Below are 14,547 nucleotides of genomic sequence, written 5' to 3' on the forward strand. Positions count from 1 at the left end.
CAGAGGCTTGACAACCATATGTCAGGAGTGCTCTGATGGTGTTTCCTGCTTGGCAGGGGGTTGGACTTGATGGCCCTTGTGGTCTCTTCCAACTCTATGATTCTATGATTCTATGAACTCAGATTTTTTTTATTGGTCTAGAACACTGAAGACTGAAGTTACAACGGGTCTTCCTAATTTGTATTATAATTTAAGTGGAACTCTAGCTACATTTTAAAAAAGGAAACCATGGAGCCATGAGGGACCTCAAAGACCATCCAATGTACTGTTACAGCAGCAGCCTTGTGTGGGCCATCCAGCTTCTGTTTAAAAACCTCTTAACCAAAAAGAGTGTCCACCACAGTTCCAGGATTGAATATCTTGCGCTATTAGCATGGCAAGTTCTTCCCAATGCTTTGCTGAAACCATGTAATTTTGAATGAACTGGTGCGGATCTGACTGTGGAATGTGGGGTAACCTGACACCCTTCTAATTCTGACCACTGGCCAGGACCGATTTTGAGTTGGGTCCAACAAAATCTGGAACATGGGTGTAGTAGCACTCATATCTCTAGTCATACAACTCTGCCATGAGGTATCCTAGCCCCTATTCAGGCTTTTTTTGGGGGGGGACAGGGTGCTTTCAAGTATTGCACTCCTTCAGCAACACTTGTGATAAAGGAATTGTAGCTGTGTACCCTGCCCCAAAGCCTTAGGCTATGAATATGACCGAACACAGATCCACCCCCACTGGGAGAATAACCTGGGGAGGTTCTGCAGGTCATCATGTCAGGCTTAAAGCTTCTGCTTGGGGCAAGCAGTTAAACTTCTAATTTACATTTTTCAAGGGATGGGGGCTCCACCTCCTTTTCTTTCTTTATAGAAGTCCTGCTTCTACCCTGGAGAAATGTACCAGGTCAAGCTTTTCTGGGCGTGAAGGGAGGGAAGAAGTCTAATTTACTACTTGGGCTTAATGGAAGCTGTGGGGTCAGGGAGGAGAAGATGGGCAAAGGAAGGCCTACCTAGGTGGAATCCAATGCCTTCTGTCCACGCCCAGAGACCTTTTCCCTTCGACGTGCTCTTGGGCTACTGAACCCTATCCTCCAAAACGGGTTTAAGACGGGCGTTTGCAATGGGCTGGCTCAGAGCGGGAGTGGGGAGCAAGCTAGTTTTCCAAGGGCCCGGATCTGAGCAATGGAACAGCGGCTGCTGTCCACGAAGGCAGTGGCAGCGTCGGATCCAGTGAAAGGGCATGTCATTCTGGTCACCAAGCCTCCCTCCGCCCGAGCCCGGGGAAACCAGCTGCAGCCGATCCGAGGCGGAGCGGACCCCGAGCATCGGGCCGCCGTTTCCACAAGCCCCTTTGCGGAGGGGCCTGCCTGGCCACTGCCTCTCCTAGAGGGAGTGCGCGCGTTCGCGCACGCGCTCGGCGCTTCTCTGGCGCGCAGCAGCAAGAGCAGCCGCCGCGGGAGCGTCCCCCGTGGCCGGTCTCCGCCGCAGAGGTCAGTGTCTCCGCAGCGCGTCCTCCACCCCATGCGGTACGAAGTGGGGGCGGCGGGGCGGGTGGAACCTCGGCGAGGAGAACGTTCTGATTTGGAACGCGGAGCGAGGAATCAGCGTTCCAAGTCGGAACATTGGCGGTGGCATCTTTTGTTGCTGGCAGATGGCGGTGGGTGGGATTAACCGGCCTTTTAAGATTGCCGGCGGAGAGCGAGACCTTTCCTTCTCTCGACCCGGACCTCTTTTCTCGGGCAGCCACCTCTTCTTAGAAGCCAGACAGGGCTGTTTGTTAAGGCGCTGCATCATCGCCGCCTCCTCTGCGCTGTCTTGTTTATCGATCTATTTATGTGAGCTCCTTATGTGATGCAAGAGCGAAAACAGAAGGTCGATGAGCCAGGGAGGGTTCAAATTAGCAATTCAGCGTTTAGTGTTGTTACCTAAATGAGATGCACAGGGCATTTCTCATAGCGGGAGAACCAGTCCTCCTCACCCAAGCAGTTGACAACCCCAGCAGCTACTGCTGGAGAAGGAGCCCTTACACCCATCACTCCCCCCTCCAACGACCGACTTCTGATAATTGGCCCTAAACCAAGAGGTGTCCCTGATGGGACCATGTGCCCTAACAGAGCAGGGGCTGGAACACCAGGGAGCAGTCAGCTTTGGAGAACTGGGCGGAGAGAGGATTACCGCCCCTTCTCAAAATGTCCCTTCTGAAATATTAACACATTTATTTATGAAATTAATTTAAATTCTACCTTAGTTTTCTTACACAGAGCCAAGGGGTGTAAAATACTTACCCCACCCTCACATGGGCATAGCCAGGATTTTTGTTGGGGGGGCAGGCTTCTGTGAGGAGGACAGAACCTCAGATTTGTATTGATTTTGATTGATTGGGGGGGCAGCTGCCCCCTGCCCCTCCTGGCTACGCCCATGCATCCTCATTTTATTCTCAAAACAAACCCTGAGAGCTAAGTTAGCCCAAGCAAGCAAGACATCTTCCCAACACCACCTGGTGAGCTTTGTGGCTGGGTGGGGACTGAAGGTGTCTCTCCCTAGCCCCAATGCTGATCAGCGATGCCATTTTCTGAGTTGTATATTCTGGTAGTTCATCTGTTATTCTAGGCTGCATCAACAGTAGTGTCCAGGTCAAGGGAAGTAATAATACCACTTTATTCTGCCTTGGTCAGACCACACCTGGGATACTGTGTCCAGTTCTGGACACCACAGTTTTAAGGAGGATATTGACAAGCTGGAATGTGTGCGGAGGAGGGCAGCCAAGATGATCAGCGGTCTGGAAACCAAGTCTTAGAAGGAATGGTTGAGGAATCTGGGTATGTTTAGCCTGGATAAAAGGAGTCTGAGAGGATATATGATAGCCATTTCAAATATCTAAAGGGCTGTCGCATGGAAGATGGAGCATGCTTGTTTTCACCTTGTCCAGAGGATAGGACCCAAACCAATGTATTCAAGTTACAAGAAAGGAGTTTCTGACTAAACATCAGGAATAACTTTGTGATGGTAAGAGCTGTTTGACCGTCAAACAGCCTCCCTCGGGAGGCTGTGGACTCTCCTTCCTTGGTGGTGTTTAAAGCAGAGATTGGATGGTGCTCTGTCATGGATACTTTAACTGAGATTCCTGCACTGCAAGGGGTTGGACTAGATGACCCCTGGGTCCCTTCCAACTCTACCATTCTGTGACTCTAAGAAGGGTACTTAGGTATCTCCACTGAACCAAAAACACCCAGCACCTCATTTTCTCATATTATTGTCTCCAAGTAATGAGAAACTCCAGGGGTAATACAACCCATGCCTGATGTGTCCTTTTGAAGGGGAGAGCAGTAGAGACTTAGGCCGCATCCAGACTTACTGAGCAGTCACCTTGATTTGTTTGTGGGAAGGTTGTACAATCTTGCATTGAGCAAATGTTATCCCAAAACCTTCCAGTTCATTTCCCCCATCACTTTTCTTATCACCAAAACAATATTTTCTGGGGGGGGGGGGCAAAACTGATGTGCTCGAGCATTAAAAAAAACTGTGCAACCTGGATTTGCCAGTGTGTGACTGAATCCTACCCGAAAATAGCAACAGTCAGAAAGTGTTCTCACGTTGTATTTACACAGTTCTCACTATACTCAAACAACAGCAGAAATCTGAGTAAAGCAGGGCTGGAGACACGGAGGCAAAAAAATGTGGTTTTAACGATGACAGAGGCTCAAGTGCAGCAGAGATGGAGAGACACTGGCGGTTGTTATTTTAAAAAAACAAAGCTGTTTTAACAAGGAGAAGTAGCAGAAATGGGTGCATCATAGCAGCTAACACAACAGAGCCTTCCCACTTCCTTGCTGTATTCAAACCTTCTTCTAACCTGCCACTTCACCCCTCCTTATGCCACCTCGACTCACTCTATTCAAACCTCTGCCACTGTTTAAAATAACCATCCCCTGCTCTGCTTCATTCCACCCCTGCTTTATTGAGACCTGTGCTGCTGTTTAATACCACTATTTCCCTACTGTGCTCTTCCAGCCCCACTTATGCGATTTCCCCCCTTCAGTGTCTCTCCCTTCTCTTTTTATTCTTCACCTGACTCTTGTGTGTGTGAGAGAGGATGAGGAGCTCACAATGATTTCATTGTATGGAAGGTTCTTTATTCAAACCTTTGCTGTTGTTTGCTAGATCCAGTTCCCCACCTCTGATTCAAAGGGTTGGAGATGGGATGTGAGGAAGAGGAAGCCTGGAAGTGGTGGAAGTCTGTTTCTTGTCCTGGTTACAGAACAGGCTGCTGTCTTCAGAACGCTCCCTGGACTTGCAACACCTGACAAAACTGCTTCCCCTCTCAGTGTGCCTCCCTTCTCACTCCCTTGCCATTGTCATGCTGTTGTACAGCCTGCCTTCTCTTTTCCTCCCCTACCCCACCACAACTTCCTGCAAATCCAGGATTGTGATGAATCCTTCAGTGGGGGCTGTGCAATGACAGCCTCACATATCTATGTAATTGGGAAGACATATTTATATGTCTCTTATCATCTCGTTTACCGTTGGGGTTATAAAGAATATTTGCAAGCTGTGTGAAGAGTTTTATTAAAACTTTTGTACACCCTGCAATTTTCTGATGAAAAAATGGCTTTTTTAAAAAAACAACACAATAAATAATATCTGTTCCAGCCTTTTATTTTCACTGAAGGCCAGCCAGATTCCTTTGGAAGGCGCAAGAGCCATAGCTCAGTGGCAGAGCATCAGCTTTGCCTGCAGAAAGTCCCAGGTTCAATCCCCTATGGCATCTCCAGGTAGGGCTGGGAGAGGCCCCTGCCGGAAACCCCAGAGAGCTGCTGCCAGTCAGTGCAGGCAGTACTGAGCTGGATGGACCAAGGAATTGACTGGGTATAAGGCAGCTTCCTGTGTTCCTATGGAAGCTCCCCTGCAGAGCATGTTGGGACTGGCCACTGCCGTGTTGTTTGTCCCAGCGCCTGATGTTTAGAGGAAGACTGCCTTGGAGCACTGGAGGGTCCATCTAGTTACGTTCATGACTGAACGCCACCAATATGCTGTTGCTATCTCTTTCTAGCTTATCTTTAGGTTGATTCTCCGTTCCCCTGAGCAGTTTCCGGTGTGTGATTAAGAGAGACCTGCTGCTTCCGGGATGGAGGAGAAGAAGAAGAAGAAAAGTCCCAAAGCCCACCTAGCTCAGCCAGTTCCAGCCAGTGCTCTCCGCAAGCTGCCAGTCCCTTCGAGCAAGAGCACCTCTTTCTCCCTGGGGATGCCTCATCTCCCTTCGCCAAAGCAAAGAGCCAAGTTCAAGAGGTCAGCCAAAGGTTGGGGCAGAGCTGCATGGTTTCCTCTGGGAGGGATTTGAACCCAGAACTCAGCTGGCTAGAATTTCATCTGTCCAGCCACTGCCAAGCGGAAAGATGTGAAACTGGGGAGGAGGTGTTTTAATGCTTATGTTGTGTTCCTACCTTTAAATAGGACTGTTCAGAAATGGACACTCCATGCATGCTTAAGGACATTTTAACCTTATGCTGATTTATTTATTTTTTCAACCAAGCTGCTTTCCATCAGAGAAAGGCATTTTGCCATTGCCCAGAGGCACCCTTTTCTTGCTTTTTGCTACTGCTTTGAGTTTGATGATTTGCATTTGAATGGTTGCATCATTGTTGCTTTTTTACATCTCTAAGCTGCTTTGATTGACTTTTTCCGTAGGGGGAGAGCAGGGTATAATTTTTTTAAGTAAGAGAAAATTAATAGGTCTGCTTTTTAAAAAAGCTGTCTGCCTTCACAGAAGGAGGGCACTCGGCACATGCTTAGAGGCACTTAGCCCCTGGAAACATTATTGAAAATGAAAAACTTGGCAACCCTGCTTTTGAATAAAATTATCTCAGCATATCCTTGTGGTAGCAAACAGGGCACAGTCAAAAACAGTAAGTCAATGTATGAAGAATTACAGTGTCTTGGTTATGCCTTGCTAAAGTCACAAGCGGTCCTTGCTCCACCCCACAGTGCCTTAAGGCAGCCTTCAGATGCTTGGGACTACAACTCCCACCAGCTCCAGCCAGGTTGGCGACAGCTTACCTAAGGTTCGTTCCCCTTAGAGAGAGCCCACCTCTTTTCCCTTTGAAATGACACTTCTCCCCAAATTATAACCCAAGGCAAAGGGGACCCAGGCTTCCAGTTTGGGGCTGCCCTTAAGGGTGGCAGGAGGGAAGATGGACACGATTGAGTGCTGTGAGCAATGTCCTCCGGAGCAGGCCTCACTGAAATGAAAGGAGACCTTTGCTAGAGCAAGCCAGGTGGGTACCGGGGTGGAATCTAGGCCGTGCCCTTGAGTCAATGGCATTTCTTTATCCAGTAAACAAAGCAAAAGGAATTGACTTCCTAGTCCAGGTCTTGTGGCCTGGTGTGTGGGAGGTGGGAGGGAGTTGGAAGGAATATGTCTCCTGAGCTGAAAGTTCTGGGCTGAGAACTTTTGCTTTAAAGTTGTGGGTAAGCAGATCAATGTCCAATGATGATATAGCACAATTTCTAGTAGCATTTATGGGGAGGCCAGCTGCTGAGAAGAAGTCTGCATACAAGAAAAAGACTCTGCTATCCAGTTAGCTGCCCAACTTTCTGTTCCTCCCTGGAAAACAATCACCCCAATGCCTCCCTGTTAATAATTTGGGGTGGAGGATCCCTCAGCTCTCTCCCACAACCTCCATAGGAGGAGGTGAGGCTGCCCTCCTAGGAGAGATTTTGGCGTGTTCCCAGCCCTGCATGCCCAACTGGCCATTGCATTGGCAGAGCCCCTGACTCCTTGGCAAGGAAAGTGGAAATGATGCTGAGGACAATCTTGGAGGCTGTCTCTGGCTTCCTTTGTGCTCTGAGGAAGGAAGACGGACTTCCTGCCCAGTCCCACCCCACCCGTCACCTTTTCTTATTGCTGTTGTCTGATGCAGAGCAAACAAGGAGAAGCCCCGAGCTCCCCAGCCCGGAGGCAGCGCTGCCACAGCAGCTGTGGGGACCCCTCTGCAGCACTCATTCCTGACCGACGTCTCGGATGTTTATGAGATGGAGGGGGGCCTCCTGAACCTCTTGAACGACTTCCATTCGGGGAAGCTGCAGGCTTTTGGTAAGCACTTCAGTTATTTCTCGGCCCTTGAGTTCCGAGGGAGAAAAACATCTCAGAAATATCTGTTTCTGGATGGTGTGTTGTAATATGCAGGGTGTTGGATGGGGAATGGCAAGGCCTGAATTCGAATCTTTGCTTAGCAAGTGCAATTAGCTGAATTAAACTCTCTCAGCCTCACCTAGCTAACTGGGGGTGGCATCTCCTAGAAGCTCCATGGAATAACGCTGGTGTTCTTTTTCTCAACTAATGCAGGGAAGGAATGTTCCTTTGAGCAGCTGGAGCACGTTCGGGAGATGCAAGAGAAGTTGGCTCGCCTGCATTTCAGCCTGGACGTCTACGTGGAGGAACTTGCTGAGGACCAGAAGAAGACAGTGGCCGACAGGAACCTGGATCAGCTGCTGACAAATGTGAGTGCTGTGAGGAATCCTGGAATCCCTTTTCTGGCTGAGAGACTCTCGCCCTCTCCGACCTCCTTGTTCAGCCCAGAACTGAAGAGCTCAGGCTGCATATACTTTGAAACACATCCAAAGCACACACTTTCCCTCAAAGAATTCTGGGCAATGTAGTTTAAAGGTTGCTGGGAATTGTTAGACTGTGAGGGGTAAACCATAGTGCCTAGAATTCTTTGAGTTGGGGGGATGTGCGCTACAATATATAGTGTGTAAGTAGCCCAAGTCACATATGTTGTCCAGCACAAGACATGATTGGGTGTATATGCCTTTGTTATGGAAACCCAGCATACTTAAAATATAATTGCCTCTCCCCCTGAGAAGTTTATAAGCATCCATGACATCCCAACTACTCAGTCTGTGTGTAGGGTGCATTTGCAGGTGATAGGTAACAATCTTTTAAAGGTAAAGGGACCCCTGACCGTTAAGTCCAGTCATGGAGGATTCTGGGGTTGCGGCGCTCATCTCGCTTTATTGGCCAAGGGAGCCGGCGTACAGCTTCCGGGTCATGTGGCCAGCATGACTAAGCCGCTTCTGGCGAACCAGAGCAGCACATGGAAACGCCGTTTACCTTCCCACAGGAGCAGTACCTATTTATTTACTTGCACTTTGACGTGCTTTTGAACTGCTAGGTTGGCAGGAACAGGGACCGAGCAACGGGAGCTCACACCGACACGGGGATTCGAACCACCGACCTTCTGATCGGCAAGTCCTAGGCTCTGTGGTTTAACCCACAGCGCCACCCGCGTCCCTATCAATCTTTTACTTACTGGCAAATTTACACTCATCTGCCAGCTGGGGGAGACCTTGCTCTGTGCTCCTCCAATATTTATGGCCAGTCTGGTGGTTTTGGCCAAGCCCTATACCTGATCAGGTGTTGGGCAGGTAAAGGTGTGGCTGAGACAGAAGAGGTTTGCAGGTACTGGTGATCAGCTGATCATCAGGACTTGCAGTGTCCTGTGAGCAGCACTCCGCAAGCCCCACCAATGAGCTGATCGTCTGCATGGACAAAAACTGGATCCGTGTTGGGTGATTGACTGGCCTGCCTATCAAGCTTGGCCTATGGGGGAGGTAAGGGTCCATCCAGCCTCCTGGCCAGATCCAGTTCCAAAACCCTGCAATAGAGCTTTCTCCGTGTTGGTGCAATATCTATGGGGCTCTCTTCTGCATTTTAGGAAACAATTTAACTTTCTTAATCTTGATCCATTTTTAAAGTACCTGCAGGCTAAATATCCCCTCTCTTTAAATATTGGCAAATGGCAGCCACAGAGGTGGCAGTGGGAGATTCCTCTGGCTTCTCCCTTAACAGCAAATACCTGTTTCAGGGGCATCTTTATCTGAAAAATAAGGTTTTGTGCGTGTGTGTGTTAAAAACACTACCATACACACTCACTCACTCACTCACTCAGCGCATGCACCCCTGATGCTTATCACTGCCTTCTCCCAGAAGCTGCTATTTGCCAAATAAAGAGGGGGATGATCCTATCACAGAGCTCCATCAACTTGCTTAGTGTGGCCCCAGTTTATTTCCACTGCAGAATGTGGAGTTTCTGTCCGTGGAGTTTTACATTTTTTCAGCACCACATTCCCGAGTTACTGCAGTACAGAGTGTGGTTGTGATGTTCAGCTGCCTTTCCCAGCATGCTCTTCTGCCGCAGTTACGGACTGCAGCTCCCACCGGTCAGGTGCTATCTGTGGCTGATGGGAGTTGTAGTCCGAAACAGCTGCAGAGCACCAGGTTTGGAGAGGCTGATTTTGAACGTCAGCTGCTCCAGTGCAGAAAGGACACCTCTTGCTTTTCAGTGCCTGCAAGGCTCCTGTTACTCAGCTCCTCTTAAGAGCTCCTTGTGTTTGTTTGTGGCTGACTCTCTTTTGCTTTTGCAGCTGGAAGAACTCAGCAACTCCATGTATCCTCCTTATGGTGCCCAGTGTGCGAATGCCCAAGCCATTTCCCAGGCGGACTGGGGGCAGAGGCGATGGTGGGGGTGAAGGGTGGGACGCTGGGTGGGGTACAGGGAGGAAGTAGTCTATCCATCTGTGGCAGATAGGCAAGGTTGAATAGTCCAGTTACTCCTTTTTTAAATAGGAGATTCCCTCTGGCTTCCTCCTCCTCTCTCTCCCCAAGAGAAGCAGCATCAGAGTGAAAAGGTATGTCTGCAGAGAAGAAGGGGGTGGGTGGGCATCATAGCTTAGCTGCCTTTCATTTTTCCTTAATAAGACACCTCAGACAAAAGCTCCACCTGGCAGAAAACCCTGACTTGGAGGATGCGTCCACAGTCTAGAACAAGGAGGAGTTGGAGGCTGCCTGGTTTTTCTCTTGACTGTTTTCATTAAGAAGCCTCAAAAAGAAAAACAAAGGGAGCAAAGAAGCAGCTGCAGAGCCGAGCAAAGAAGACCCTCGCGCAGAACTACTTCTGGACTGTACACGGAAAGGATAAGTTAGATGGAGCCTGGTGGAAAAGGATGCGACTCCTGGGCCTCAGTGCACTGGGGACACACTGCAGAGGCAGCATGGAAGCCAGCCTCCGGCAGAGACTCCTGCGCCCCACGACCGACAGAGGGCAAACAGAGACTGCAGGGCCCTGGGGGATGTGGCAAGGGGTGCTGGGGGAGCCCTCTTGGGCCATGCAGGCCTCTGGCTTTGACTGGCAAAATGTCCTGTGCCAAGACAGAGAGATGCAGGTTCTAGGGCTTGGCTGCCTGCAGACAGTCCTTAGAACCAGGATCCGCTGTTTTTCCCCTCCTACAGCTCCAGACCAGTTTGCACACATGCCATGTTTGTACGCACACAGTTTGACAGGCACAAGGCCAGCAAATTTAACGGTGATGTATTCCATCAGTCTTGCTGCTTCTGCCAAGAGTTGTCTGCCTCCAGTTTTAATATTTTTCCCCCCAGCATAGCATGAATGCTCATTTTCATGACTGTTTGTTTGGTGCCCCATCAACATTTTTTTAAATGCCAACTGTTTAATAGGAAACTGCCCCTGGAGGAGGAAAGTGGTCTTATGACTAGGGAAGGCCAAATTTATCAGAATTTCAGTTGAATTCTTCCTAATTATACAGAGTTTTCCTTAACCACATTTTTGCAAGCAATTTCCCCAAATGCATTTTTTTTGTATGTCATTTTCCTTAATGTATGCATTTTATGCACACTTTCCCCTAACATACACATTTTAAAAACATTGTTTGGTTGGACAACTGCGTTAGACTTCAGAGGAGTGTGAATTATGAAGAATAGCTGTATTTTTATTTACACATTACACATTGTGTTAATAAGCACAACTTATGGAGTTCTTCATTAAAATGCAAGCCAGACCCAAATTTATCCTCCAGGCCTATTTGTAGAGAGCTGGTGTAGTGTAGTGGCTTAAGAGACTGATTTGAATCAAGAAGTGTCCAGTTTGAATCTTGCCTCTGCCACAAACTGACTAATTGTCCTTAGTCACTTTCTCTCAGCTTCAGTACCCCCTCTGCAATATGGGGTATGATAATATCTTACAGAGCTGTTGCTAAGCTTTACAGCTAGAGAGAGTACATGTGAAGGTGCTATACGGATGTTAAGTGTTACTATTTTTATTATCCTCATCATTGGGATCATCCAATCCTTGGTCTGCATGTTTCATTTCTGCCATGAAAAGGAGGACCCAGTTCCCCCTGATACCAGATTTGAAGGACAGGTTGTGGAACAGTTCAGGGAACCACTGTCACTTGAGGAGGGGAAGTTTCCTTGCTCCACAGCCCTTCACATGCTGCCAGGTGAACTTCTGCGCTCTCTCTATTCAGGATGTAGCTCTGCCCCTTGCAAATGCACACAAACAGCTGGTTTGCTAGAGGTGTAGAAATACTATTCCTGGGCTACCTCCTTTCTCTTCCCTGAGGCTTGTCCCTCATTTCTCACCCCCCCCTCCCGCCCCCACAACCCAGCCCTAGGAATCCCCAGACAGGCCTAACCCAAGACTCTGCTAGGTTACCCCTACATCACATGCAGGGCTCTGGCAGTTGTTCCAAGGCAACAAAACAGAGATGCAAAACTTTCCCAGTGTTAACAACTTGGGGAATCTAATTAGGGTTCACATTTGCTCAGTCAGAACCTAGTAAGACAGTAATGCATAGCCAGTGAAAAAAGACTCAAGATTATACATGAAATGAAGCTTTATTATTCATTTGCTTCATTCAAGGTATATTATTCTCTTCATACAGATAACTGTGGCATTTGAAGAAATGTAATATTGCAGTATAGTACCGTTAGAACTTAATATGGATATTGCCTCCAGATGGGCTCTACATTGAGCATTCATCCTTATTTGCCTACACAATGTTTATGTGGGGGTGATACGGTGTCTGGTTTTTATTGAGCAAACGTTCTGATTTGTTTTCAGGGACGTTATACGACAATGGACATTCATTGTGATTGGATTGCTTGTGTGATGGTGTTATGCCTTCCTTTTAATCAGTTGTTTATCTCACAATTTTTAGTGCATCACTTTCTTAACTGCAGAAAGCTCGTTTTTTCTTTTTCTTTTAAGTGGCTTTGTTGTGCCGAGCAAACCAAGGTTTCCAGAAAATTTAGCCTCTGACTTGGAGCCATCTAGTTGTGAAAATGAATTTCTAAGTTTGATGGCACATGTAGCATTTTGGAATAAAATACTTAACCATCAGTAGCTGTGGGCTAGGATCCTGTGGCCTTTAGCTGGGTGACAGGATGTAAAAAAAAAGAGTTAGACCCCAAGCAGGCAGGTAGAAAGAAAGAGAGGGATTCTCTGAACATCTTTCTATATACCAGAAAGATTGTGTTTTCTAACTTTCCTATCAATTTCATTACTTGCTTGGCAAGCCCATATAAGATGTAGATTCTGGGTGCCTATAATCTGTGAGCCCCTTCCTTTTCCAGCACCCCTTTGCCCAGGTCACTTTGACACTCTGTTGTCAATCATGTTATTGATTCCACATTTGCTGAGGCACCGTGGCTGTTGTTCTCATTGCGCTTTTTAGTATCTTATTTATGCTGATGGGATAATGTTTCCTGTGACGACCTCATCAGGTTGCCAGGGCCTCTCATGACTGTCCCTGAGGGTCAGCAGAAAGTTCCAAGCAGCCTGCGCAATGTGGCAGAATTGATCTTGTCCTCCGCTTTAGCCCTTGACAGCTGCTCTACTGCCTGCTGGCGTTTGCTGCAGCTGATGGCTCTGCAGGTCTAGCTAACTCCAGATCAACATCCAGATTCTCTATGCAGATTAATGCATATGGGAGCCACCTCTGCCTTCCTGCAGAAGAAATTAGCGCTGAGGAGTATCAGGGGCAGGAATCTTGAGGACCATATTTCTTGAGGTTTTTCTGACCCTCAGTTCCACCTTCCCCAGTTCTGGTGCTGCTGCCTCCTTCTCCTGATCACCCTTAGCCTTGAACCCGGAGTCACTGCCAGAGCCATTTGGATACCTGGACCTGTAGTGCACTGCCCGTCCCTTGAGGCTTGCAGAGGATCTCGCATGGCCCAGTTAGTGTTTGTTTAGTAACTGATGGTATAAGGATGTGGATTGAGTGCTTAATGAGTTGAAGTCCCATAGAAGAATTCTTTGTTAATGCATAGGACTGCTGAAGGCAGGGGTTAATGCAGCCTTCACCAACATGCTGCCCTCCAGTTGTTTTTGGCTACGTCTGGAGTTGTATCCAAAAGCATCTGGAGGGCACAAATTTGGCAAAGACTGGGTAGTGTGTACCCCCCCCAAAAGCTGCATTTAAAATCACAAGAAGCAGATAAAGTATGCAAACTTTAATTTGTATTACTAGTCCACTTCCTTGTGTTCTCTTTCCCTCCCAAGCTCTTCTAAACCTTTGTGAAAATTGTAGTCTACTGAACAAATGAATGTGGTTTGTAATTTTGTAAATGTTGTTATGCTTGTTAACACACGAAACGTTCATCGTGGAAGGGGGTGGAGTCCAATTTTTGTAAAATCAGCTCATAAATAGTTATTAAACTTTCTATAGGACAAACGTTTTGTGTGTATATTTGGTAGGTAAGTTTATTTTGTGTCTTTGGTTTTGACATCTAACTTGGCGACACTGCAATTTAGCAGCACCCAGTCGCTGCTGATGTGCTTTACGCTGCAAATGGTATCACAACTCGGTTTCCAGACTTCTGGAGTTCAAATCACATCCTGTAGCCAAGTGGGCAGTAGGGTTTAATTAGAATGAGAGTCAAAATACTTGACCCCCTCCAGATTCCTAATCATGATTGCCCTACCCCTGCCAATTTAGAAGGCAGGGGGAAAAATAAACAGATAGGCAATAATATTGGGAAAGGCTAAGATTTGTAGTGTATGAAACAAAGTAGGCTCCCAGCAATCCCACACAAAGCTTTGGATTATCGCAGACTATGCACCCAGTATTCCAGAGAAGTGTCCTCTGCCTAGTACCAAACCATCACTTCTGCCCCAATGCTGCTTTCTGTGGGTACAAGCAAGATGCTGTGCAACAAATCGGCCTGCTGTGGTCAGATTTACCCACATCCTTTGCAAGGTTTATGGCTATGTTTTTCCCCCTGAGAAAAGTTAAGATGCTGGAGAATCTGGATTCTGCCCCTTGTGCCACTATCTGCATTTTTGTTGTTGTTCTTGTACTGAATTGCAGAATACAAACCATCTGTGATCATCAGAGGTGGCAGCCACATTTCCTACCTGGCTGGACAGCAATGCCCGATGCAGGGAGATGGTTATGGAGCACCAGGTTCTGTGAACAGTCACAGAATATTCTCCAAGAGACACTCTGCTCTGCCTCACACGGCTGTTTGGGATTGTAGTACTTAGTCCTGCCAGGGTCTACAGAGCTTGCTTTGACAAATAAGCAGCCCAGGGGCAAGTCTTGTGGCTTCAGTGCGTAGGCAACACATTCAACCTCTTTTTCCCCATCTGTAAATTGGAATTAACAATGGACTACCTTGCCGAGTTGTTAGGTAGGCAAGCACAGGAAGGATTGCAAATTCCTTTGCAAAATAAATGTATTGCCTATACAGTGGTGCCCC

The 14,547-nt window shown here is 47.7% G+C and overlaps 1 protein-coding gene across 6 annotated transcripts; it reads left to right on the forward strand.

The window, feature by feature from the left end:
- Positions 1–1,355: 1,355 nt before the first annotated feature.
- Positions 1,356–13,520, forward strand: CCDC28B (coiled-coil domain containing 28B). Of its 6 annotated transcripts, none has more exons than XM_081201811.1 (7): positions 1,356–1,480; positions 2,666–2,809; positions 5,041–5,276; positions 6,908–7,080; positions 7,333–7,487; positions 9,414–9,436; positions 9,757–13,520. In XM_081201811.1, exons 3-7 carry the CDS (start codon positions 5,116–5,118, stop codon positions 9,809–9,811), a joined length of 567 nt encoding a protein of 188 aa, XP_081057937.1. In that variant the 5' UTR covers positions 1,356–1,480; positions 2,666–2,809; positions 5,041–5,115; the 3' UTR covers positions 9,812–13,520. The 6 variants fall into 6 exon arrangements, with proteins under 6 accessions (XP_081057937.1, XP_081057935.1, XP_081057934.1 ...); XM_081201813.1 differs by lacking the exon at positions 1,356–1,480 and adding an exon at positions 1,573–1,825; XM_081201809.1 differs by lacking the exon at positions 2,666–2,809 and having other exon boundaries at positions 1,357–1,516.
- The last annotated feature ends 1,027 nt before the right edge of the window (positions 13,521–14,547 follow it).

Source organism: Podarcis bocagei, assembly GCF_964188305.1.
Source record: "Podarcis bocagei genome assembly, chromosome: 7".
Lineage (NCBI taxonomy): Eukaryota > Metazoa > Chordata > Lepidosauria > Squamata > Lacertidae > Podarcis > Podarcis bocagei.